Raw genomic sequence first — 27,330 nt, forward strand, 5'->3', positions numbered from 1 at the left:
ATCATCGTCCTCGTCGTCGTCGTCGTCCTCCTCCTCCTCCAACTCCTCCTCCCCCTTCTTCTTCTTCTTCTTCTTCTTCTTCTTCTTCTTATTATTATTATTATTATTATTATTATTATTATTATTATTGTTGTTGTTGTTGTTGTTGTTGTTGTTGTTGTTGTTGTTGTTGTTGTTGTTGTTGTTGTTGTTGTTGTTATTATTATTATTATTATTATTATTATTATTATTATTATGTTCACGTTGATAATAAAACTGACGCTAACGCATTTAAAAATTAAAATAGTAGGTTAACTCACCTTCTAGTTGGGAGTCCAGTGTGTAGAATCGAAGTATTTCTGTAAGTTCACTCCAACGCTTTAAGGTTCCATCTGAGAAAGTCTGGTGTTGGCTTTGTTTAATTCCAAATAAACCCTCATATTGAATTGACCTGATGCTGTGATCATCGTTCACCTCTTTAACTGTACAGTAGATACTAAATGAGTGGACCATACCGATCCTAGCACGACTATGAAGACTAAACTCAGAATCTGAAGAAGTCCAACAACACCATGAGAGGAAATCTCTTGAACAAAACAATCTTTAAAGGTCTTTCCCAACTCATTTTCTGTATTTTTAGTGTAGTGGTAGAACGATAGGCCTGTGACAAGACCAGAAATGTGTAGTGGTAGAACGATAGGCCTGTGACAAGACCAGAAATGTGTAGTGGTAGAACGATAGGCCTGTGACAAGACCAGAAATGTGTAGTGGTAGAATGATAGGCCTGTGACAAGACCAGAAATGTGTAGTGGTAGAACGATGGGCCTGTGACAAGACCAGAAATGTGCAGTGGTAGAACGATAGGCCTGTGACAAGACCAGAAATGTGCAGTGGTAGAACGATAGGCCTGTGACAAGACCAGAAATGTGCAGTGGTAGAACGATAGGCCTGTGACAAGACCAGAAATGTGCAGTGGGAGAACGATAGGCCTGTGACAAGACCAGAAATGTGTAGTGGTAGAACGATAGGCCTGTGACAAGACCAGAAATGTGTAGTGGTAGAACGATAGGCCTGTGACAAGACCAGAAATGTGTAGTGGTAGAACGATAGGCCTGTGACAAGACCAGAAATGTGCAGTGGTAGAACGATAGGCCTGTGACAAGACCAGAAATGTGCAGTGGTAGAACGATAGGCCTGTGACAAGACCAGAAATGTGCAGTGGTAGAACGATAGGCCTGTGACAAGACCAGAAATGTGCAGTGGTTAGAACGATAGGCCTGTGACAAGACCAGAAATGTGCAGTGGTAGAACGATAGGCCTGTGACAAGACCAGAAATGTGTAGTGGTAGAACGATAGGCCTGTGACAAGACCAGAAATGTGCAGTGGTAGAACGATAGGCCTGTGACAAGACCAGAAATGTGCAGTGGTAGAACGATAGGCCTGTGACAAGACCAGAAATGTGCAGTGGTAGAACGATAGGCCTGTGACAAGACCAGAAATGTGTAGTGGTAGAACGATAGGCCGTGACAACCAATTGTGGTAGAACGATAGGCCTGTGACAAGACCAAAATGTGCAGTGGTAGAACGATAGGCCTGTGACAAGACCAGAAATGTGCAGTGGTAGAACGATAGGCCTGTGACAAGACCAGAATGTGCAGTGTAGAACGATAGGCCTGTGACAAACAGAAATGTGCAGTGGTAGAACGATAGGCCTGTGACAAGACCAGAAATGTGCAGTGGTAGAACGATAGGCCTGTGACAAGACCAGAAATGTGCAGTGGTAGAACGATAGGCCTGTGACAAGACCAGAAATGTGCAGTGGTAGAACGATAGGCCTGTACAACCAATCAGTGAACAACGCAAGCCAGAAATGTGTAGTGGTAGAACGATAGGCCTGTGACAAGACCAGAAATGTGCAGTGGTAGAACGATAGGCCTGTGACAAGACCAGAAATGTGCAGTGGTAGAACGATAGGCCTGTGACAAGACCAGAAATGTGCAGTGGTAGAACGATAGGCCTGTGACAAGACCAGAAATGTGCAGTGGTAGAACGATAGGCCTGTGACAAGACCAGAAATGTGCAGTGGTTAGAACGATAGGCCTGTGACAAGACCAGAAATGTGTAGTGGTAGAACGATAGGCCTGTGACAAGACCAGAAATGTGTAGTGGTAGAACGATAGGCCTGTGACAAGACCAGAAATGTGAGTGGTAGAACGATAGGCCTGTGACAAGACCAGAAATGTGCAGTGGTAGAACGATAGGCCTGTGACAAGACCAGAAATGTGCAGTGGTAGAACGATAGGCCTGTGACAAGACCAGAAATGTGCAGTGGTAGAACGATAGGCCTGTGACAAGACCAGAAATGTGCAGTGGTAGAACGATAGGCCTGTGACAAGACCAGAAATGTGCAGTGGTAGAACGATAGGCCTGTGACAAGACCAGAAATGTGTAGTGGTAGAACGATAGGCCTGTGACAAGACCAGAAATGTGCAGTGGTAGAACGATAGGCCTGTGACAAGACCAGAAATGTGAGTGGTAGAACGATAGGCCTGTGACAAGACCAGAAATGTGCTAGTGGTAGAACGATAGGCCTGTGACAAGACCAGAAATGTGTAGTGGTAGAACGATAGGCCTGTGACAAGACCAGAAATGTGCAGTGGTAGAACGATAGGCCTGTGACAAGACCAGAAATGTGAGTGGTAGAACGATAGGCCTGTGACAAGACCAGAAATGTGCAGTGGTAGAACGATAGCCTGTGACAAGACCAGAAATGTGCAGTGGTAGAACGATAGGCCTGTGACAAGACCAGAAATGTGCAGTGTAGAACGATAGGCCTGTGACAAGACCAGAAATGTGTAGTGGTAGAACGATAGGCCTGTGACAAGACCAGAAATGTGCAGTGGTAGAACGATAGGCCTGTGACAAGACCAGAAATGTGCAGTGGTAGAACGATAGGCCTGTGACAAGACCAGAAATGTGCAGTGGTAGAACGATAGGCCTGTGACAAGACCAGAAATGTGTAGTGGTAGAACGATAGGCCTGTGACAAGACCAGAAATGTGCAGTGGTAGAACGATAGGCCTGTGACAAGACCAGAAATTGTAGTGGTAGAACGATAGGCCTGTGACAAGACCAGAAATGTGCAGTGGTAGAACGATAGGCCTGTGACAAGACCAGAAATGTGCAGTGGTAGAACGATAGGCCTGTGACAAGACCAGAAATGTGTAGTGGTAGAACGATAGGCCTGTGACAAGACCAGAAATGTGAGTGGTAGAACGATAGGCCTGTGACAAGACCAGAAATGTGAGTGGTAGAACGATAGGCCTGTGACAAGACCAGAAATGTTGATGGTAGAACGATAGGCCTGTGACAAGACCAGAAATGTGAGTGGTAGAACGATAGGCTGTGACAAGACCAGAAATGTGCAGTGGTAGAACGATAGGCTGTGACAAGACCAGAAATGTGCAGTGGTAGACTAGCCTGACAAGACCAGAAATGTGATGGTAGAACGATAGCCTTGACAAGACCAGAAATGTGCAGTGGTAGAACGATAGGCCTGTGACAAGACCAGAAATGTGTCAGTGGTAGAACGATAGGCCTGTGACAAGACCAGAAATGTGTAGTGGTAGAACGATAGGCCTGTGACAAGACCAGAAATGTGTAGTGGTAGAACGATAGGCTGTGACAAGACCAGAAATGTGAGTGGTAGAACGATAGGCCTGTGACAAGACCAGAAATGTGTAGTGGTAGAACGATAGGCCTGTGACAAGACCAGAAATGTGTAGTGGTAAACGATAAAAAAAAAAAAAAAAAAAAAAAACAGACCAGAAATGTGAGTGGTAGAACGATAGGCCTGTGACAAGACCAGAAATGGTAGTGGTAGAACGATAGGCTGTGACAAGACCAGAAATGTGAGTGGTAGAACGATAGGCCTGTGACAAGACCAGAAATGTGTAGTGGTAGAACGATAGGCCTGTGACAAGACCAGAAATGTGAGTGTAGAACGATAGGCCTGTGACAAGACCAGAAATGTGAGTGTAGAACGATAGGCCTGTGACAAGACCAGAAATGTGCAGTGGTAGAACGATAGGCCTGTGACAAGACCAGAAATGTGTAGTGGTAGAACGATAGGCCTGTGACAAGACCAGAAATGTGTAGTGGTAGAACGATAGGCCTGTGACAAGACCAGAAATGTGTAGTGGTAGAACGATAGGCCTGTGACAAGACCAGAAATGTGTAGTGGTAGAACGATAGGCCTGTGACAAGACCAGAAATGTGCAGTGGTTAGAACGATAGGCCTGTGACAAGACCAGAAATGTGTAGTGGTAGAACGATAGGCCTGTGACAAGACCAGAAATGTGTAGTGGTAGAACGATAGGCCTGTGACAAGACCAGAAATGTGAGTGGTAGAACGTAGGCTGTGACAAGACCAGAAATGTGAGTGTAGAACGATAGGCCTGTGACAAGACCAGAAATGTGCAGTGGTAGAACGATAGGCCTGTGACAAGACCAGAAATGTGAGTGGTAGAACGATAGGCCTGTGACAAGACCAGAAATGTGCAGTGTAGAACGATAGGCCTGTGACAAGACCAGAAATGTGAGTGTAGAACGATGCTGTGAAAGACCAGAAAGTGATGTAAACGATAGGCCTGTGACAAGACCAGAAATGTGTAGTGGTAGAACGATAGGCCTGTGACAAGACCAGAAATGTGCAGTGGTAGAACGATAGGCCTGTGACAAGACCAGAAACATGTGGTGATAATGCAAGGTAGGTTTGGCTACGAGAACGGCAGCGTTTTTAGATATAAAATATTGGATAACAAAACATATTGTGGGATAGCAAACTCCCCAGATAAAAATTAAAATGCTTGAGAAACTACACAAAAAAGAAAAAAAAACCTAAAAAATTAAAAATAATACGTTCTACAGAAGATTTAGGTGTGTTAGTAGATCAGGAACTGAAGTTCTCTAAGCACATAGAAACCCAAGTAAATAAAGCAAACAGAATCGTTGGCCTCATTAGGAGGTCGTTCACTCATCTTGATAGAGATAACATGAGACAATTGTTCACTGCACTTGTACGTCCCCACTTGGAATTTGGCAATGTAGCATGGGCACCACGACTACAGAAAAACAAAGACCTCATAGAAAGTGTTCTAAGACGCGCAACTCGGGTCATTCCGGGATTCAAAGATCTAGAATACACAGAAAGACTGAAAAAGATAAGAATACCTAGCATGCAGTATAGGAGAGACAGAGGAGACCTAATTGAAGCGCACAAATACACACATAATTTATACTATGTAAGCACGAGCCCTCTAAATCTTGATTCCACCAGCACCACCAGAGGACACAGATTCAAACTCTCCAAAGAAAGGTGTTCTCTAAACCTTAGGCAGAACTTTTTCTCAGTTAGGGTAGTCGACAAATGGAACCGCCTGCCTACAACAGTTGTCGACGCCCCTTCATTGCAGGCATTCAAGTGCCGTCTTGATGCTCATTTTGAAACAGAAAAATACTGTTTGTAAAGTTAAATTCAGACACCTCCTTCCACTATGTGGCATGCCCAGTTTTGAGAGACTTGAATTATATATACGTTCACGAATGCACAGGAGCAGATAAAAGGCTGTAAAAGCCTACATAAATCTGGACTTATATCATATCATATCATATCATAACAATGAATTCAAAAAGCATTCATTGACTTTGGGAAGTTTGTTCATGTACCAGTTTTTTATTTAATTTCTACATTCATCGTTATATTTTCTATAATTCCATTGCTTCCCTTCCTCTAAAATACTACCTATTTAAAAAGGCTGCAATTTGTGCTAATACTGAATATTTTTACACAACGTTTTATCATATAAATGCAACTCGTATAAGAATTTTTTGAATGAGCAAACAGGGCCCACGACTCTCATACTAATAATGTCAAGTGTATCTTAGGTCATGGTGTTTGAAATTGGGATTTCTATAATCCTTTTATTTTCTATTTTGATTATGTCCCAGGTCTAGACATGTACTTTATTAGATAATACAAATGTTACAACTTGCAAACACAGATAGATTAAGACATGAGACATCATGAGACATACTTTCTGAGCATATTAGATGGCTTAATACATTCTCCAAAATGCATTCTGGGTCTTTCTGATTCCTGCAGGGTAACAGCCTGAAATAAAAATTTGGTTGGATTAGCGGATAAACAAAATCAAATTAATTTCGCTCTAACCTACAATAATTTAATTCCCTTTGACTGACTCCCTGTTGACCTTTGCACTCACCCAAGCATTGAATCTCTCAACCATTGGGATTTTTAAATTTGAGACTTACTATGTAAATACTACTCTTATGCCATTTAATACACATTTATTCATGGCGGTCCATTTACTTTGTACACTCCAAAACATAACACCCCCCACCCCCTCCAACGGCTCCCCTGTTTTAAAATAACAATCAGAAGTAATGACTGTGTAAGATGTTACAAGTTTGACAGACAACTGATGTAAAAAAAAATAAATCTTGCAATGTGAAATAAATGAATTAGATACATCTAATTAGTTGCTCTTTATTCATTTCAAACCTTTGAAATTTTTCTTTTTGATTTTGGATGTTCTTATAGGAACCACGTGTTTCAACGTATCATAACAGGTGGCAACACTGGCCCTCCACTTGGCATCACTTTGTCGCCTCCTAGCTCGTGTCGGAACATGAGGACTTAATTCTTGATACAGACTTTCTTCAAAGTTTATGAAATCATCATTTGCCAAGAAATCCATCTAAAAAGATGTTTGAAATATATATTGACATCAAAATTATACATATTCATCATTCACAGTGAACATTAATGAGGAAATCATATATTATAAACATAAATCTTTTTTAAAAATTCTCTCTCTCTCTCTAACATCACCTCTTCTTCCTTAATAGGTAAGGGGCCACGGGACGAAACCATCTCCCCCCCCCCCCCCCCTGTACACTTTGTACACCTATTTTGTCTGTAAGAGTGACATCTCAACCACCACCAAAAAAAGTTATAGCCAAAAATCGATACTCTTTTGGGAGTTGTGGCACCTGAAAGGTCACTCGGTGCAAAAAAATCACAAGCGTCCTGTTTGTCTTTAACACTGCATATCTCAAAAAGTATAAGTACTAGACATATACAATTGGTATCAAAATAAAGCTAATTGAATGTACTTTTGAAAAATATAACAGTATGCTCATTAGCCATATTTCATAACCTTGAAAATTGATGATAAAAGCGGAAAATAGCTAATTTTGACAATTTTTAATAGATTTTCTCAGTCCACAAGAAGGCATTAGTCACATATCGGAGCGTGCCAGTCAAGTGGCTCGCCATAGGCTCGACATCCGGGATGGTCTTGTGACGGTCAACTAACGAGATGGAAGCGGTTTGGACTAATTCAATCCCTCGAGGGGTCGTGGACATAAACTCCTTGAAACTGGGTAAGAAGTTGCCAGGCTTCTCCATCAGTAAGAGGAGGCAATGGGTGGTAGCGAATTGGCTTCGGTCGAGAACGTGTCTAATGGCAAAATCACCTTATCATTGGGGACTTTCCACCTGTCCTACAAGTACCCGTTGTGGTAGTGAGCCCGATACCGCAGAGCATCTAATTGAACGGTGTGTTATGATAAAGCTTTGGGGCGGGTTTGCCTCATCAGTTTTGGTAATCATAAAAACTATAACGGACTAGGAAACATTAAAAATAGATATAAATGTCAATTTTAGATTACTTATAGAAACATTATTCTCTGTGTGGTCAATTTTGGCCAAATTGGCCAGACCAATGGCTATCTGGCAAACATGGTATCGAGAATTGAGATCTATTTCAGGCTCCCGATTTCGAACAACTCTCACTCAAGACTTTCCGAGAGTAAATAAAACGCTGTAAATGGTATTATTAAGCCGTCAAATTGCCATAAATGTTATGCCTATCCACTTTTGATGATGACTACCTTACAATAGGCTCAGTATCAATGTCGTCATTATCGATAATTGGTCCATTTTACATATTTTTATTTCCGGTGGACTGAATACACAGCTGTGTTTTCAGTCCACTGGTGGACTGAAAACACAGTTCCTTTAAAAAAAAAGTTAGTTTGGAAAAAGTTTGCGGAAAGAAGTGCCACTAGATATGAGGGGAATCTGGTATATGAAATGATTTATTTGCATAAGTAGGCGTAAAAATTGCTGCGCAAAACTTGTTTCCGAAGCGGGGGGAATACTCTCTCTATTTGCTTTTATTTCTTTATGCCCTCTTTCCTTCTTTCTCTCTCTATGATCTCCCCTCCCTCTCTCTCTTTTACCTTCTTCCCCCCCCCCCTCTCTCTGTATTTCACCTCTCTTTCTCTGTGTGTGTGTGTGTGAGTCTATCCCCCTCCCCTTCTCTCTCTCTCTCTATGTCCTTGGCACACGTGTAGCCATAAGCCCTTCAAAGTAAGGAGCAGTTATATAATTGAGCGAATTTATACAATCGTTATAAGTTAAACTACACTTTTCCGCAATTGCTTGCTATCCTTTAGATGGTTTACAGTATTGTAAAGTACTTTTGCCAGACCCATCCCTGTTTTCCTTACAAAAGACAGGTCCTTAGTAAAACCAAATTGGTTTTACTTTATTTCAAAGACACCAAGGCAAATTATTATATAGTGGAACAGGATAGACCAACTGTAAGACATGACAAGTCTGGCCCACAAGGAGAAATGTGACCCAACGTCTCAAAACGGTATTATGTCGGGACAAATAGGACTCCAAAAAGTGAAGTTGTAAATAAACTGATGAGAAATAGGATCTTTGTGTTTATTGCAATACAAGAAACAGTATTTATTTTACATCATGACGAACATTAATTGACCTCAAATTTTATATATTTATGTCTATAAATTCAATTTCCAGCATCTAGTCCATACCGACATAATACCGCTTTGACACGAAGGGTCACAAATTTTTAAAAAATATATCCCATATGAAGAGGCACGTTCGTACAACATACTAAAATAATATGAAGTTTTATGCCACATTAGGCAAAGTTCCCAAAAAGGATTTTTTAAAACTGTCTCACATTGTCCACACTTAAAGAACATCACATAGTCTGATATTTTTACTTTTTGGCTGATATTGAAACTGTACCGTGTAAATCCCACCATCATTCAGCCAATTTATACTCTTTAATAATTCCTTTATCGCATGAAACATGCTTGTTAAGAGCAAAATACCACGTAGCTAATGGATTTTAGTTTGTGTTTTTAAAAATTTGTTTTTAAGATTTTTACGGCACTTGCAATACATGAAAGTAATATCAGCGCCAATAATAAGGAAGAAAATGGGATTGTAGAAAGTTCTAGAATTACAATTAAAGCACCCAAGAGGAAGTAAGACAAAGGGGAACTGGGAACAAATAGGGATCAGATGTAGATTCCAAGAGCATACCACCAATGTACTTAGTTTGAGATCCAGACACAAGCACAAGATCCAACAAAGAGGAATACACTCAAATGCTTACATTATACATTGAAAAAAAAAAAAGCACATATATTTAATAATTAACATAAGCAACAGAGAGATGATTTACAATGAGAAAAAATCATCTTTCAAAACTACGCATTTGACTGTTTCCCTTCCGGCCAGGGCAAGGACAAAACCAAGTAATCCCATTCCAAGACAAAGCCAGAAAGCATGTTTGAAAACAGATATAAGGGGATAGAAGACACATTAAGTGTCTCCCTGCCCGCTATGGGAGGTCAAGAACCCCACCCAGTTAGTGTGTGTGACCAGAGTAATATTTTTAAACTTAAACCATTTGTAATTTGACGAAAAAAAAAATTATCAAAAACTGATTATTTTACAAACACACCCATAAGTTTGATGGTAAACAAGATTACTGACCAATGAATTCGTTGATTACATCTTTATTCATTTAACAAGATAATATAATGGAATAAAAACAGCAATGAAAGAAACAACATTGTACTGTAAGAATCAACGTTATAAAATAATAAAGAACAATACTGTAATTCACTGTTAGCCAATATAACAAAATACAAATCAAAGGATCTTCAAATGGCCCAAAACGATGCCAATAAATTCATTTTCAAAAAGGAAAGGCCTCTCGTCTAGTTGTACTGGTGACCAGTTGATCACTTGTTCAAAGAATATGGTGTAATATTTGTTAACCCTAAGAACAAACTTCATGTTCTGTTTTTTATTTGTTTTTTTTTTTTGATTGATGATAACATGTCAGTAATCTAAATACAATATTTGCAAAAAAATTAGTATTGTCTACATCATGTTTGTTTAGTGAATCCCAATTGGTTTCAGTATTTGAAATACATATTTTATGGTACCATCTGGGGCAATTATCACACCCCAGCCATTGTTCAGCTTCTTCAGATTTATATTTATTTAAACATACAGAACACTTGGTTACCACATCATTTTCCTTCTCCTTTCAAGCATCGTTCTCTTTCTTTTCTTCTTCTTTCCTCTTCTTTCTCTCCTCTTGTTCCTCTTCTTCCTCCTCCTTTTTCTTTTCTCTCTCTGCCAGAAAGTCAACAGTCTCAGTCTCAGCGCTGGTAAGAGCCAAATTTGGCAAATGAGCCCTTTTTCTTTTGTTTCTTTGTTTATTTTTCTCTATCCTTGGCGTGTTTTCAAGTAAAAATTCACCAACTGTGTTTTTGCTTGAAACAGGAATTGATGCAACACAAGAGGTAGGCACTTTTCCAATTTCATATTCTCCTGATAAGATGAGCTGGCACTCTTTCCATTTGTTATAAAAAACATCATCTAATACGTCGTAGCCTTCCTCAAATCTACGCAGATATTGTGTTTTCATTTCCTCTGTGATGATGCTCTCTATCACTGCAAGAGTTATCAGTGGTGATTGGGTTGTGCCATTCACCACTACAGTGGCATATGATACCTGTGGTGGTGGTGGTGGTGATGGTGGTGGTGGTGGTGATGGTGAAGATGGAAATGGAAAATATGATTGTGGTAATGATGATGATGATGATGATGATGATGATGATGATAGTTCACATGGTGGGTTTGTAGTGGTAAGAAGACGTGCAGACTGCATATTCTTGGTGCTATGCACTGCTTCTTTATCAAATGGAAAGAGACCAGCGTTTTTAAAACCTGCTCTGGCCAGTTCTGGCGTGCATGTTTTTGTGTATGCAGAAGCAAAAATAAGTGCAAAAGAACTCTGTGTCACGGATAATCCTGTATTTTTGGTTTGAAATTCAAAGACAGCATCTTCCCAGTTTCGATTCATCACAGAGAAAAAATTTAAATCTAATGGCTGGATTAAATGTGTAGTACTTGGTAGAAGGCAATACAGTATAATGCCATTTGCCACACAAAAGTCACTTGCACGCTTACTTTTGTGTGTACTGGATCCGTCAACAAATAATAAAACGGGGCGTTTTACCTTTTTCTTACACAACATTTGGGCAAATACATCCTCTAACCATTTAAAAAATAAATCTGCTGTCATTGATCCATTTTGACTCATGGCACCCTTACAACCACTATATTGTTTTTCTACTATGGACACCATTTTCTGGCCTCCAGGTATTATGATCATGGGGGTTGTGTAGTCCCCGTCAGCAGATGCACAGCACATCGTGGTTATTTGTTTATTTGAACTGGATGTAGTGATAGATTTGTGCTGATCACTTTTGCATGCTTTAGGGGCCAGAACCTTCTTCGTTTTACTGCAAAGAGGAAAACCTGCCTCGTCCGCATTAAATATGCGACTTGGATCCTGTAACAGAAAAGTATTTTTAGATTAGATAACATAACTACAAAAGCATCAAGGCTTATAAACACTAAAGATTCAAACATAATGAAAGATAAAGAATAAGATTTTATCAATGCTTTTTATTATGCGAATCACTATAGTAGGTTTCTTTGAAAATTGTTTGTGTGTAATTAAGAAATAAAAATATGCTTATATCTTGAAGAAATTTGGTTGTTTGCGTCCTATTTTGGTGAATATGGTTGAGCAGTTTGAAACCACGGTTAAGGTGTTGTACTGATTGCGTACTTTTATTCATTTCCTTGTCTCATTAAAACTTGCATTGCAATTTAAATTTTATATAATTAGTGCTCCTTAAACAATTCCATATTTATTTTCAAAATCTAATTATAAAAATATTTTACATTTATTGTTTTCAAGATTATCATTTTATTTTACACTAATAGACTATATTCTTGTGTACAAATCAAATTTAATGTTCAAAAATGCCATTGTATTGACAAACATATTAGTATGAAAATTCTAATACCTGTAGGATATTAGGATCCTCACTTTCAGCAATGTATCTCTCCAGGTCGTTAAACCACGATTCAATGCATTGGGGGGTTACTAGGGCCCTCTTTATACCAATGGCACACACTTTTCTTTCTCTTAGTTCAGGGTGTCGTTGGAGAAAACGCCTGTACCTTTTCATGGAGTAAAATAGTAAATAATGGCATTAAAACTACTACTACTACTACTACCACTACTACTACTACGCTAATTCTACTATCACTACTACAACCACTTATAATAATAATTACAATAGCAACAATAATGATAATAATAATTATAACAACAACAATGTTCTTCCTATAGTTTTATGCAATTATCAGCGAAGTGTTTCACATGAAACGCAACAAATGCCTTCCTTAGAGAATTACAATGAGCATAGCCACAATAATTAGGTGGTGTTACAAGACTTTATATATATTATTCATAAACCGCTCAAAATTATTTTTATATTTTAGAATTCTGCTAACAAAGAATGTTTCTATTTATCGTAGTAAAAATTTGGACAAGATATATTTATACATTTTTACAATATAAACTATTTATCAGCGGCGCCTTTTTTCTTTCTTTTTTTTTTTGTCCACACACACACACACACACACACATATATATATATATATATATATATATATATATATATATATATATATATATATATAAATGAAGAGTTTTTTTCCAAAGTGAGACATACGTCAAATTCCTGTTTTGAGATATTTGACATTTAAATTTTTGACCAGTAGACAACGCAGATTACATAATTTGATTGATTGAAATAGTTATCCTCTTGCTCAACATCAGAACATATTTTTTTTTTTTAATCTATCTTTTTAAAAAATGTACTTTGTTATGATTTATAATTTCACTTTTTCTCCAAAATGAGACATATCCACCCAACAGATTTGTGCCAAAGTGAGACATATCCAATTTTGATCAAAATGGATGAAGTCACTCTCAAGAAGTTGGCGTAAGTAAGACAGAAATACAGATTTACACCCAAGCAGAGTATGTGCTATAAGCCTACACACTAATGGCAACTCTCAGTATTCTTGATGCCTTGGGGCAGACACCGAAGCTTCTTCTCTAACCAAAGAATGCAAGCTAAGCTATTTGATCATAAGATGAAATCTACTCTCATGACAGTAGTAAAGCAGCCATAGGAAATATGGGGCAACAAAAAATTGCTTATTGGCAAAAGATAGCGACAAAATATAAATTACTTGTCAGGGCTAAATTGATCATCCTGGTTTAACACAGCATAGCATCGGTTTTTTTCTGGACCTTTGTCAGTCTAGCAGCAAATGGCTGGTTGGATCTAATCCAGCAATTTGTACTCTGCCATAGACTAGAGTCCTGGCTAAATGATAGCAAGCCATTTATGCTGTTAAGTTCCATCTACAAGAAGAGGGAGGAAATTGTTTTTGTTTTGGAATGTTTAACAGCGCTTGCAACACTCTTTTAAGTCCTATAAGCGCCAGGGCTTTGTAATATTCAACGAAAGTCCTATCAAGAGCCAAGAAATGCCACAAAATCGTCTGATATAGCACAGAACAGCAAGATGGTAGCGATAGATCAGGGAGAAAAGGAGGGCCTACCAGTAGCACCCAACCAACTCCCGCAGACTAGTTTCGATAACCATTTTAAGTACAGTGACTGGATGAAAATTAACCCAAGACCAATCATAAACATACGTATTGTAGTTAATTGTTCCATATTGCTCTAGAGAATTTAACCCACAAACTGTGAGGGCCAATTTCAAGTCGACCTAACGTAAGACTGTTGTCAGGATATGGCTGTCGGTTCCATCAAGAGATCAGTAACTGCGATGCGACTTGAGTTTCTGGAGAAGCTCAAGTCGCATCACAGTCACTCTCACAGAAAGCGATGGAAACAGCAGTCGTATCCTAACAGTTGCAATGCTTCCCACCCCCTTCAGTCATAAGCACCAGGGTACTTGTTAGGTTTTGAATGTTTAATGGTACTGGCTCTTTAGGTCATAAGCGCCAGGGGAAAAAGTTGGTGAATAGTAACACAATTTACTAGAAATAGAAAGACGAAACCTGTGCAAGGCCTCACAAAAGCCCAGACTCCTGGTTATAACTCTGTTGGGAGTCAACCAAAGTAATATAGCCAGCAGTCAATTAAATGCAAAGGAAGTTGATTAAGCTGAAAATACAACATACACTTACAGTAAATCCACTTACACTCCTTCTCTTAATATTAAGATACAGAAGGGTATAAATGAAAACACCAATGTAAGTTTCCTCTTCAGCATAAGCATTCTCTATTGCATAATGCAAACAGTCACAAGACAATGTGCATGAAAACAAAACAAAAATAACTCAAAAATATATTTTATAAATTTAATGACATCAAAACATTTGAAACAGATAAGAAACATGTCAAAGTCCACATCAACTACGTGATGGGGAAAATCAAACCAAAGTAAAAAAATAATCCTACTGAAACTTAAAAAATGATACAATATCAAACTTGTGTTGTGTTGAGTGGTACTTGCAAAAAATACGGGACCACTCAAACAAAACCTCTGAACACCCCCCCCCCCCCCCCCCAAAAAAAAAATGTTAAGCAGAAAACATGACTACACATCCAAACCACTTTTTAAAATAGAAAAGAGCCAAAAAATCCCTGACTGCCTTCATGCAAATCAGGAGAAAAGCAGTTCCATTGCCAGTAAGCTGAATTAAAACTGGGGTGTATCAAAAGCTCAGCTTTAAGTTAAATAAGCAACAAAAAAATGTATGAATTCTAAGTCCAACAGTAAATAGACAATTTATGAAACATGCGAAACTTTAGGAAATAAAAACTGATTGAAAAATAAAATACAATGTATGAACTATGGTAAATACGCCCCCCCCCCCCCCCCCCCCCCCCAAAACAAAAAAAAAAAAACAAAAAAAAACCCCGAAAAACTCTAGAAAACAAATCTGATGGATTAATTAAATTTAAACAAATAGCCTGGTGTCAACAGCAATTAAAAAAAGGGAACGTAATTCAAAACCCAAAATTTTCGTGCTGATAAATTCACGCGTTGTTGAGGATAGCTAATTCTCAACATGCGCATGTGAGACTAGGGTGTCGAATAACCTGGTGAAAAGATACACCTGAGTTTCGGGTGTCGAATAGCACTCCATTAAAAAAAAGACCTGTCAATTCACAGAGAGGGACATAATCACAAGATTTAAGTATGTAGTGAGACAGGTCTGCTTTAAGTAGGCATTAAATGTATGAAATATGACAAAAATACCCAAAGGAAAACTTAAGCCAACCAAAACTGATTGAATAATTAAATGGTCTGGTGTAAACAGCCATTTAAAAAAAACACCATACAGGACACAAAGCATAAGACTCATAAAAACAATGGACATGGAAAAGGGAATAAAAAATTATATAAACACGGTAAACCTAATCTTCATCAGATTCTGGATCCTCTGTAACAGAAGTTGATAGGAGCCAACTATCATACTGTGCCCTGACATCATTACTGACACCAAGACTGTCCAATAAATTGCAAACATCCTTCTTCTTTTCTTCTTTCACACAAGAAATATCTCCCATCACCTCAGGGACAAAGTCAACCCAACGTTTCCCCTTCTTCAGAATAGAATGTTCACAAAATGGTCCCTCATACACTGACTTAAAGCCAACTTTATCATTGTTAAATTGTAATACCCTGGCATCACTCACTCTGAAGCCCTTTTGAGTCTTTAAAAACGACGCCACTTCTTTTTTATAGTCCTTCACACACCAATCCTTTCCATACTGAAAAACAGTGCCATGTCTTTTTAAGATGTCAATGTATTCGGATGGCAGCAAAATAAGAGCTTTTTCCTGATGTCCTGCTCAATTCGTCCAAATACCCTGTCAGCTGGCAGATAACTGTGGCCACGAATTGGAAAAAAATATTGAATAATACTATTTGGAATATGTTGTTTCCTGAATGAGTGCAACATTGACACCATACTGAAATTTTTGTTTTGTCCAAAACACGAGTCAGAAAATAATCTAACTTTCCTGCACTGAAAGCTTTCACTGAAACCAGTTAAAGCATGCTCAACTGCAGATGCAATCACATTGGAGTCTTTTTTATTCTGTGTCTCCATCCACATATAAAGGAAAACATTCCTTAATGGAACAGACTGTCCTCGTCCTTCATGACGCACGACAGCAAAAACATACATATATAGCTGACGTGAATAATACGCCTGTCCAATCGAAGTTTTAGGGAGAACAAGGTTCTCCATTACGTCAAAACATAGTGTTAATGAATCGTCAACGTTGTCCATTAAGTCATAAAATTTCCTGGCACGTCGTCTATGAAGCAAAAAAGCGACTGCCTTTGCTCGCTTTTGTGCTTCAGGTAAATCTTGGCGCAACTGAATCCGGAATCGCAAACAATCACTGCATATGTCCTTGGCCGGGTGCCCAATCGCAAACAATCACTGCATATGTCCTTGGCCGGGTGCCCAATCGCAAACAATCACTGCATATGTCCTTGGCCGGGTGCCCAATCGCAAACAATCACTGCATATGTCCTTGGCCGGGTGCCCAAAAGCCAGATTGAATCGATGCAAAAATATTAAATAATATAAGGCATAGGAAGCCTGTCGATGATTCTGCTCATTAAAGAGTTGGCGCATCTTGGCAACATTCATGTCACTAGGTAAATACTTCCGTCCAGGAGCTCCACGACGTGCATAATGGTGGCTCTGCACGTGACTGTTTCAATATGAGAAACGATTGATTCTTTAAACTCAACCATCTCTGGGGTTTGTCTGCTGCCACCGCCACGCTCTTTTCTCGGTGCCCCTTCCTTCAGGAAATTATTTGCAAGACGACTGAGACGATCCTTCTTGACATCTGTAAGGATATAAAAAATAGAGGAAAAATGTTACATTGAGATAAAGGGGTATATGAAGAAAGTATCAAGCAAGAGAAATTATGTTATAGATGCATACACACGCAAGCTTCAATCTCCCACAACTTTTCCTTAGACACGAATAATAAAATCAAAATTCAAAACAGAAAAAGCATTTTTAAAATCTAGCTTGTGAGAACAAAAAAAAGTAAACAATAAAAAAAAAGACAATAACAAACGATTAAAACGACAGATAGGTCGTAAACCAACGAACTATGAGATGATGGATTGCGCCACAGGGCTGCAGAAACTTTGAGGCAAGTGAAAATTAAAGTAGGTACTCATTTACTGTAAAGACACCCCCCACCAGCAGCCTCCTTAAGCTGTCTGCCAATTGTGAAGGGAATTTTAATTAAGTTAGGGATAAGTTATTGTGTCCCCTCAATCTTCATGCAATATGGCACACATGCTACCTTCCTTAAATGTGTGTCTATCTTTATACTTTATTATGAAAAAAAATGGTGACTTTTAGAAAAATAAACAATTTTTTACTTCACAATAACCTCTCAAAGCTTTTTTAATAGCTTTGTCAATGCTCTTTAATCATAGAGCTGTGAGCGCTTATTTCATTCTGACTACAATCTCAACGTTAGTCACAATACGACTGTCGTTTCCATCGCTTTCTGCATACTGTTGCGGTCTCTGATCGTCTCTCCACTATTTTATTTCTGGTTGTCTCTCCTCGTCATCATTTCTTTAATTTATTAGCAAAACGTGCTGTGTAATTTTTGTCCGCAATGTGTAACAAATTTTTAAAAATTAATTCTAAATTTGTTACCAGTTACTACCTTGGAAACTATAGCATCATGAAAACATTAAGACTATTACTATTAGCACTTCATTTTTGTTAACAAAATCTTTATCTACTACTATTACGAACATGATTCTTCTTCATATCAGTGGTCCAAACTACACAAGGTGAGAAATAAAAATAAATATTCATTCATACCACGTGGTGTGAATGTTCACTCACAACAGTAATAAAAAAGTATACCCCCCCCCCCCTACCATGAAATGATTTTCATCTCGATGACAGGACCTAGTACTCACTTCCCTACCTGGCTTTACTCTATGTTCACTATAAATAATGAAGACGTTACCATGTCCTAAGTTCTATTTAATTTTCTTTCTACTTTCACTTTAACTAAGACTAAGTCTAAGTGATCAATACGAAAATAGCGTAATCATTATCATAACATAAATAGTGATGCATTAGGCAATAAATCAGCAAAAAGAATAATTAAAACAGTGAAACAGAAGAAAGAGTGGGCACTAGATCCAAGTTGAGTGAGAACAAAGAAAAATAGGTTAGAGTGTTGGCTGTTGGATACGGATCAAAGTCAAAGTAAGATAACTGAATGAGAGAGCCTTTGGAAATTCAATTCGATAATATTATAATAAAAAAGGAAATGACAACTTACTGAGGATGGACATGAAGGATGCCTTGCATACAGGCAATCTCTCGCTTGTTGAGGTGACCACATTTTATTTGATGGTAACATCACGGCCTCTTTACCTCTCTGTTTCATCGATCCTGGCCCTTGAAGGAGCTGACACGTCCATCAAGGATATCAACATGCTGTTTTGGTCAGCATGGCTGCTCTGGGAGCAAAATGTCTCGAACAGTTGGACGAGTGACTCTGGCTTCAGCTGATCTGCACAACACAAAAGAGTTGAAACGTGGTTGCAAGAAACAGTAGGAATGTAGCCTCCATTGGCCCGTCTCATCTTGCCTACTGTCTTGTATGCCCTAGCTGTTTCTTTCCTTTTCCTCCCTCGGTCTGTCCGCTGTGCAGTTTCGTTTATGTTATCAAAAACTTCCATTGTCTCTCAAAATTGAATAGTCAAAGTTAGGAGCGGTTAAAAATGAATGTTAATGGTGTTAGTGGTACGAAGTTGAACGAGTGAATGGTAATCCACGGTCTACGCCAATGGGCGCATCCATGATACCAGTTCCAGGCCAAAAACATAACGAATTACGACTGGTCAATATTAACACCATTCTCGGTCTTTGATTGGCTCTGGTTATGTCTCATTTTGGAATAAAACATTGCAGTCCTATATCTCGTAGAATTAAATACACGTTTAATTAATGTTTGTCGCGATTTGGACGGAAATATTTTTGAAAGGGCAAAGCTTTATCACCCATGAAGTGAATCTGAGCCGCTTCTCTCAATCCCTGAAAATGGCGTATGTCGCATTTTGGAAACAAACTCTTCATATATATATATATATATATATATATATATATATATATATATATATATATATATATATATATATATAATTGATAGAGAAAGAGGAGAGAGAGAGAGAGAGAGAGAGAGAGAGAGAGGAAAGAGGAGAGAAAGAGAAAGAGAGAGAGAGAGAGAGAGAGAGAGAGAGAGAGGGGGGGGGGGGGGAGGGAGGGAGGGGTTATGTTATGCTAATTGCTCCATTAAAATTAATAATTCCATAGCATATGACTCACCAGGATTTGCTTGGCATTTTGTTCTTGAATCTTTCTGTTCGCTCGATCTGGTTTAAATATTCCTCTGCGGCTGCAAGGAATTCCTTTCTTGATCGGCCAAAACCACACCTGGCCATATATAGGAGCCATTTACAAAACTATAAAAAGGAAGAATGAAAACAGAGACAAATGTATATGAATGTTATTAAATACATTTTTACAGAATTTCTAAAATTAATAAATGTTATTAATTAGAAATTCTGTAAAAATGCACAAATCTATTTGTGATAGTTGTAGCATTCAAGTCTACTGTAATCTATTTATTGTTAGTAATAAGGAGGGGAAAAGCCTATTTAAATTTATACAAGTATAAACTGAAGGAATGAGAAAGCCCTCTCATATTTTGCACTCAAGCCAATTGGGCTGCAGTCCAGCATCAGATTAATTAACTTCTAGTTAATTTGAAAATTTACATAGTTGACGTCATTACTATATGGAAAATGTTTATTGTAAGAAAAAATTGAAATTAACAAATAATACTCACTGTTGACTCTTCTTCAGGAGACATTCTTGTTCTAGGTGGTGTTTTTAATTTCAAGGGTCGTTTCCCTAGCTTTACTTTTCTCAGTATCAGTCGTGATATCTTATAAATTTTGGAAGCTTTATTCTCGGACATCATTCTTGAATTAATAAGAAATACGGCAGTCTCCAATCTTTTTTGTTTTTCCTCATCCATCTTACTTTAAACCTGTAAATACAGTTCAATAAATTATCATACAACAATAATTTGTGACCCTCCGCCTCGAAACGGTATTAAGTCGGATTTTTCAATTTTGGGTTTTTGGTACCCAATCACAGCTTATTTTATGCTTTAAAATTTGAGACCAAATTTATACAATTCTGATTATTTATTGTCGAGATATGACCGTTTGAAGTAGGGAGAGTGGGAAAACCAAGTTTTAAGAAAATCGACTTTGAAGTGAGGCACCGTTTTCACGCACAGTTAAATCAATGGGCAAAGATAACTCCTTAGATACGGACATCGGAAATTTGACGAGAATAGTGAAATTTGGCATGAGCTTAGCTTATACATTTAATAATGTACATAAACTTTTTTGAAACAATCCAATTATTACTTTTGTAGTTATTCATTATTATGTAAGATGTTCTTAAAACAAATAAAACACTGGGGAAAAAAACGCCGACAATTTCTCACTTTTTCAAGAATTTTTGATATTTAAATAAAGAGTCAATGAAATAAGAATTATTAAAGAGAGAGAGATATAGAGAAAAAGAGTAGCGAGAGGGGAAAGGGAGAGACACTGCTTGTGTTAAGAGGACGCGAGGGAAATATAATAAAGATTGAAACCTGTATAAGTGTATAATATGTGTGTGTGTGTGTGTTTATTTGTGTGAAAGAAACAAAAGGGAGACGGAGAGAGTGAGGTAGACATGAAGAAAGGGATGGAGGCGGGGCAAAGAATTGTAGGGATAGTTTAAAGAAAGCATTTTGTTACAAAGTAAGTCAAAGTCAATCAACTGGAAACATATTGACCAATGAGATTGCAATTAAAGAAATGGGCTGGTCAAAGCAATCATTGCATTGTTTCCATTTTGAGTCAGATGACAGCTTGAGGAGGAGGGGTGGGGCTTATTGTGTAGTGACTTACATGAAAACATGTTATTGAATCTCTCAAGTTTTCCTTAGCGTTCCACCACATTGTTCATTGTCTAAAAAGAACCCCCCCCCCCCCCTTTCTTTCAGTATACAAAGAAAGCACGACAAAACGACATCCATCCATTTCTCTCTCTCCCTCTCCCCCCCCCCCTCTCTCTCTCTCTCTCCCTCTCTCTGTTTGTCTCTCTCCCCTTCATCTATCTATCTATCTATCTATCTATCTATCTACATATCTCTCTCTCTCTCTCTCTCTCTCTCTCTCTCTCTCTCCCCTTCATCTATCTATCTATCTATCTATCTATCTATCTATCTATCTATCTATCTATCTATCTACATATCTATTTATCCATTAATAGGTTTGTCTGTCTGTCTGTTTATCTATCCATTTCATTTTTTAGTTACAGTTCATTAATTGTTGAAGGCTATATCTATTAATCTGCTTTTGTACTTAAAATTAAATGTTTATCCTACAACAATCTCTGTAAGTGTACGATTAGGCAACTGTTGTCCTATTAAGTCTTAGCATATCCTATAATTTCATGAATAATTAAAGAGGGACAAAGGAGGACCCCACCTCAATCATTACCCAATGCAGCTAGACAGATATAAAAGCACGTGGTGTGTATCAAAATGCACCAACACACACGTATGTAACACACGCATGCTCACGTCATGAAGCATCGCCCGAGCATTATGGCCTACAGCCACAGCGTATGTGATTAGCGTTGACCAATCAGAATCATTCATTGTAAGGTTGTCAGGGAAAAACCTAGACTTGTTTACAGTTTTTAAAGTTCATTATTGGTTGAACCATGAATTTTGTGGAAACAGTCATGCTTTCTCTGAGATAGATAAAGTCACGCCCTTTGCTGTGATATCTTACATCTTATTGGTGGAGAAAAAGACTCGGTATTACTAAGCTTTGGAAAGGGTGGCTCTCTGAGAGAAAGTCAACTCTCGTTTTGAATGTGTCACTGATAGTTGCATTTTTAAACTTGAAATTTATATAACTTATCGTCAATGTTTATGTTGAATTATTATGTTTTCAGGTAGAAAAATGATTGTAGTTTCTGAAACAACCAATAACTGAAATTTGATAATTTTGACCATTTCCACTTTAAAACCGGTTTTCTTCGTTTTCCAAATCCCGACTTAATACCGGTTCGAGGCGGAGGGTCACATTTGGTATAAAACAATGAGTTCTCTATCTGATTTCATTGTATAAATTTAGACAAATTATTACAAATAAACTAATGAATGTCAACCAAAATATAATGACATGGATTAATCCCTATACCACATAGACGACACGGCATTGTTAGTGGTGGCTCTGTGCCTCATATGCTCTCAAATGCCAAGCAATGTTATGCATGATCAATGACCACACAGGTTACAGTAATTGAAGATAAAAAATACAACTTGGGACAAAGGGAAGAAGAAGAAGAAGAAGAAGAAGAAGAAGAAGAAGAAGAAGAAGAAGAAGAAGAAGAAGAAGAAGAAGGATGATGAGGAGGAGGAAGAGGAGGAGGAGGAAGGGGAGGGGGAGGAAGGGGAGGGGGAGGAGGAATAGGAAGATGATGATGATGAAGAGGAGGAGGAAAAGGAAGAAGAGAAGATAGGATGAGGAGAAAGAATAAGAAGATAATGATGATGTTGTTATGATGATGATGATGATGACTATGGTGGTGGTGGATGAGGACGATGATTAAATCGACCGCTACGCATTGCTGAAAAATTCTTATTTTCATTTGATCTTACATCTAGACTCGTAAAGCTTTTTTTAAAATCACTTCATTGTCTAACTTCTTTATTTATTTTTTTTAAAATATGCCCTTTTATTCAATCAACTTGACGGCTGTTGTGGACCCTATAAAATTACAAGAAATAATACTTACGTTTATCTGCTCCAACGAAAAATTCTTCCCTCCACCGGTCTAAATGTTTGTAGCAGACGACAAATTTCTCAAAACGATCACGTGACACTGTAAAAACAAAACCGGAAATGAATTAATGCTTATCTGCGCATGCATATTCTTTCGGCTGTCATTATTCCCAGACGCCTGTCTGGGGATAATAAAAATTCGTTATCCCCAGACAGGTGTCTGGGGATAACCAATTTTTGTTATCCCCAGACACCTGTCTGAGGATACTATCCCCAGACGCATGTAGCAAGTGGGCAGAAAGATTTTATGCAAAATGCCAAACTAGGCGTGAAAAATACCAAATATTCTGGAAAAAATACTAGTGGTTGTGTCCCAAAACAGTTAATATATCAAGTGATATTTAACACAAGATGAAAGTAAATAGTGATCAAATGTCAAATCCAGCTCTTTTTTTAAAAAAATATTTTAAAGCAAATGGATCAATGAAATTTCTTTTGTTACTTTGATCTGAAAACGTCAAACTGGCAATTCGACTTTTTATTTTCAACCAGGAAGAAAGTTGTTAATCATCAAATCTGTTCATAGTCCACCAACCATTTAAATTTTCATTACCGACCTACCTGTTAACTTTAATGATCATCTCTTGTTTCTATAATTTGCTCATTCTGGCCACAATTTTGTCGACGACCGGGAATAATTTTTATGTCGCGGACGAATTCCTAGGCCATGGTGTTGTTTGCCCCAAAGCCCAAAACCCACACCTGTTATTTTCCTGTCTGCTTCGCACAAGACAATACAATTTAGTATCACACGTCCACAAAACTAGATCCAACAACATATTTTTATTCGAATCAGAGATGAAAATAACTACCGTAGCAAAACAAGGAAGCAAAAATGGTGGAAATATGTTTAGCTCATATATGAATTTAATATATTCCGATAGCGGTGTGGATAGGCAGATCAGTGGGTAAGGCCACCTTTCATTTTACTCCTTTTAGCTGCACAGATTCGACCCAGTCGCGACCGCCCCCCCCCCCCCCCCACTCACTTCCTCCTCTCCCCACACCCGTCCAGCAATTTTTTTTTTTTCTTATTTTTTTATTTCTTCCAAAATGATTTTCATTTTTTCAACTTTTGTTCAGTTCCAGATAGATTTTTTTTTATTAATAAAATCATAATATATTATATAATTATCAAATATATAATTTAATTTGTTAATATTATTTATTATTTTATATATTCTCAATATATAAATAATAATATTATTTTTATTAATTAATAATTAATATAATAATATTTAATTATATATAATAATATATAATATTATATATTTTAATTATTATTATTATTATTATATTATTAATTATTATTATATTATTATCAATATAGTATTATTATTATTATCTATTAATTATTAATTATTATTATTATTATTATTATTATTATTATTTTATTATTATTATTATTATTATATTATTATTATTATTATTTATTTATATTTTATTATTATTTTATTATTATTTATTATATTATTTATTATTATTTATTATTATTATTATTATTATTATTATTATATTTTATATTATTATTATTATTATTATTATTATTATATTATTGTTAACACTATTCCCTGCTCCGAGGGAAATCTCTCTTTTTCTTTTTTTTTTATATTTTGACCTAAACCTTAGAGTTTTTTGTTTGCTAAACCTTTATGTAAATGTTCCGTTTCTGAGCATGAATTTCTTAAATTGTTTTTATTTTTAAAACAATTATTGTTTTTATTTTTAAAACATTTATTTTTTTTTCTCCTCTATCTGACCATTTGGTCGCTCTCTGAATATTTCTGTTTGTTTGCTTTTTAATTATTTATTTTTTTTAAACACTATTTGAGATCGGAGTGGGGACGAATATATTTGCTAGAAACTAGAAAAAAACAAGAGAGAGAGAGAGAGAGAGAGAGAGAGAGAGAGAGAGAGAGAGAGAGAGAGAGAGAGAGAAAGATAGTTTAATAATAAAAAAAAGAGCTGGGGGAGGATGGATGGGACATTTATCCCTTTCAACGTTCTGTAAAAAGAAGACGGAATTTAAAAAAAAAAAAAAAAAAAAAGAAGTGACGTTACCAGGATTCGAACCCACAACGTCGATTATGGTCAAACTTCCAGGGCAGACGACTAAACCATTCGGCCATGACACCCACTTCGAAGTCGACGCATATTGTGTATATGTAGTAACAACTGATTTTATTGTTCGTTAATTTTATGTTTTTATAGATATTTTATTAACTTTCCTTATTTCTATGTGCATCTGGAAACATTCCATATTCTGGAATGTGGATAATTGTTTAAAAGAGCGGAGTTTCAAATATGCGTCTGGGGATAATAAATATTTTTTATCCCCAGACAGGTGTCTGGGGATAACAAATTTTTATTATCCCCAGACAGGTGAAAATATGTTTACATAAAATCTAACAGTTGCAGAAATAATAATATAAGGCTAAATTATTATGAAAATCAGGCTCCGAATAATTCTCGTTTTGTTCACACCAGCGCAATAATTTGCTCTGGTCTAAAAATAGATAGACTGTAACTTTTGATAAATTTTAGAAAATTTTACCTTTTGTTCCATAAAATATCCATATCTAGACATTATTTGATGCATGATCGAGTATTTATGAATATGTGTTTCTTTTGCCACCTAACAGCCAAATTTTAAAGGTTATTTTTTTTCTATTATTTACATTGGAACGTGAGCTGTCAAGACAGGAACATGTGGTTTGCCACGTGCTTCTCGACCTTTGTTTACGTTTGGGGCACCTAACTTTACTGCTCTATAACATGTCGCACTCAATCGATTCAATGAGTCTAATAAAGTCTGGTATCCTTTAACGAACAAAAGTTCTGAAAAATCAAAATGTTTCATGGAAAGTTGAAAGATGCTAGCTTTTGAAATAGAGGAATATTTTTTAAATATTTCTATTTTACGTGAATTTTTCGCTCAAGGCGAATTGGACTTTCAACGAGCTTGGCACGCTAAAGACTAAAAGCGCGGCTCTTCAATACGTTCACAAAGGATGCAAGAAAGAGGCACATTTTAATTTACCACAATGCATCAACTGTTGAGGATGGAGTCATTGCAAAACAAAAAGGAAATTTTGTATTTGGAGATTTAATTAGGTCGATTGAAGGCTGGCGTCTGTAACAAGCGTCTCAATAAGTTGGAATTCCAAATTCAGCAGTAGTGCTGGGCGGGTACCTTGGTACCCGCGGGTAATAAAGTTAAACCGGGTACTCGGGTAAAAGGGGCGGGTAGCGGGTACCCGCTTCAACAAATTGTAAAGTAGAAAACGGTAAGGGCTGCCTGAAGCCGGTGATCGTAAAATACTAACGAAAGAGTGAAAATGGAAAGGCTTCGTATGGGAACAAAACAGACAATGGACGTTTCGGGTACAAACCCTTCGTCAGCACAACAATACACAAATAAACGTGGAAAACAAATAAAATATAATGAAAAATAACTTGTATCGTCTGTACTCAATGGTGGTTGCAGTATGAATGGTAGAGCCACGCTCTCACCTGCCAGGCGGAGTTGTCGTACCAATAAGGTCGCAGGTTCAAACCCCACCACCGCCGCGAAAAAATTTTTTATTCTCTATTGTCTTCTGGCACTTTTCTACTCACTTCATATCTTGTTGTTACCAACATAAGTGCCTGCTCCACTCACTTTTCTGAATTAAAAATTCACCCCATACACCGGAGCATACTCAATGTCTCAATCGTTTCTATGTTATATGTTTGTGATGAGAATATTGGCTATTAAGCTTAACTGCTGGTCAAAATTACTTCGCAATGGTGGTGAACGAATCGGCGATCTCTAGAAGTGGGTGAGAGAGGGATCTAGAAATGACTTTGGGTTTGAAACGAATATTTTTGTGTTCGTGGATAGCTCACACGGTAGAGCCACGCTCTCACCTGCCAGGCGGAGTTGTCGTACCAATAAGGTCGCAGGTTCAAACCCCACCACCGCCGCGAAAAAATTTTTATTCTCTATTGTCTTCTGGCACTTTTCTACTCACTTCA

At 37.4% G+C, this 27,330-nt stretch overlaps 2 protein-coding genes across 3 annotated transcripts; both read right to left on the minus strand.

Annotated features, from left to right (window-relative positions):
* Nucleotides 1-9,954: 9,954 nt before the first annotated feature.
* On the minus strand, nucleotides 9,955-26,482 carry LOC144978101 (uncharacterized). Its single transcript, XM_078923716.1, has 6 exons — nucleotides 26,354-26,482; nucleotides 23,267-23,353; nucleotides 20,238-20,441; nucleotides 19,715-19,851; nucleotides 12,286-12,442; nucleotides 9,955-11,762 (listed from the first exon to the last, which is right to left on the minus strand). The coding sequence occupies exons 3-6, from the start codon at nucleotides 20,427-20,429 to the stop codon at nucleotides 10,449-10,451; spliced, it is 1,800 nt and encodes a 599-aa protein (XP_078779842.1). The 5' UTR covers nucleotides 20,430-20,441; nucleotides 23,267-23,353; nucleotides 26,354-26,482; the 3' UTR covers nucleotides 9,955-10,448.
* Nucleotides 15,237-19,158, minus strand: LOC144978102 (uncharacterized). Of its 2 annotated transcripts, none has more exons than XM_078923717.1 (2): nucleotides 18,666-19,158; nucleotides 15,237-17,186 (listed from the first exon to the last, which is right to left on the minus strand). In XM_078923717.1, exons 1-2 carry the CDS (start codon nucleotides 18,676-18,678, stop codon nucleotides 16,978-16,980), a joined length of 222 nt encoding a protein of 73 aa, XP_078779843.1. In that variant the 5' UTR covers nucleotides 18,679-19,158; the 3' UTR covers nucleotides 15,237-16,977. Both variants share the same exon structure in this region; 1 of them encodes a protein (XP_078779843.1).
* Nucleotides 26,483-27,330: the final 848 nt, after the last annotated feature.

Source organism: Berghia stephanieae, chromosome 8, assembly GCF_034508935.2.
Source record: "Berghia stephanieae isolate SIO BIC M18660-M18661 chromosome 8, UCSD_Bste_1.3, whole genome shotgun sequence".
Taxonomy (NCBI): domain Eukaryota; kingdom Metazoa; phylum Mollusca; class Gastropoda; order Nudibranchia; family Aeolidiidae; genus Berghia; species Berghia stephanieae.

What these genes read in the sequence shown, in the direction of transcription:
- LOC144978101 (XM_078923716.1), bottom strand. Translation starts at nt 20,429, where the DNA reads ATGGATGAGGAAAAACAAAAAAGATTGGAGACTGCCGTATTTCTTATT. An exon ending in CTCCTGAAGAAGAGTCAACA is followed by an intron (nt 19,852 to 20,237) that starts GTGAGTATTATT and finishes TCCTTTTTATAG; the next exon opens with TTTTGTAAATGGCTCCTATA. An exon ending in AAAATGCCAAGCAAATCCTG is followed by an intron (nt 12,443 to 19,714) that starts GTGAGTCATATG and finishes CTCCATGAAAAG; the next exon opens with GTACAGGCGTTTTCTCCAAC.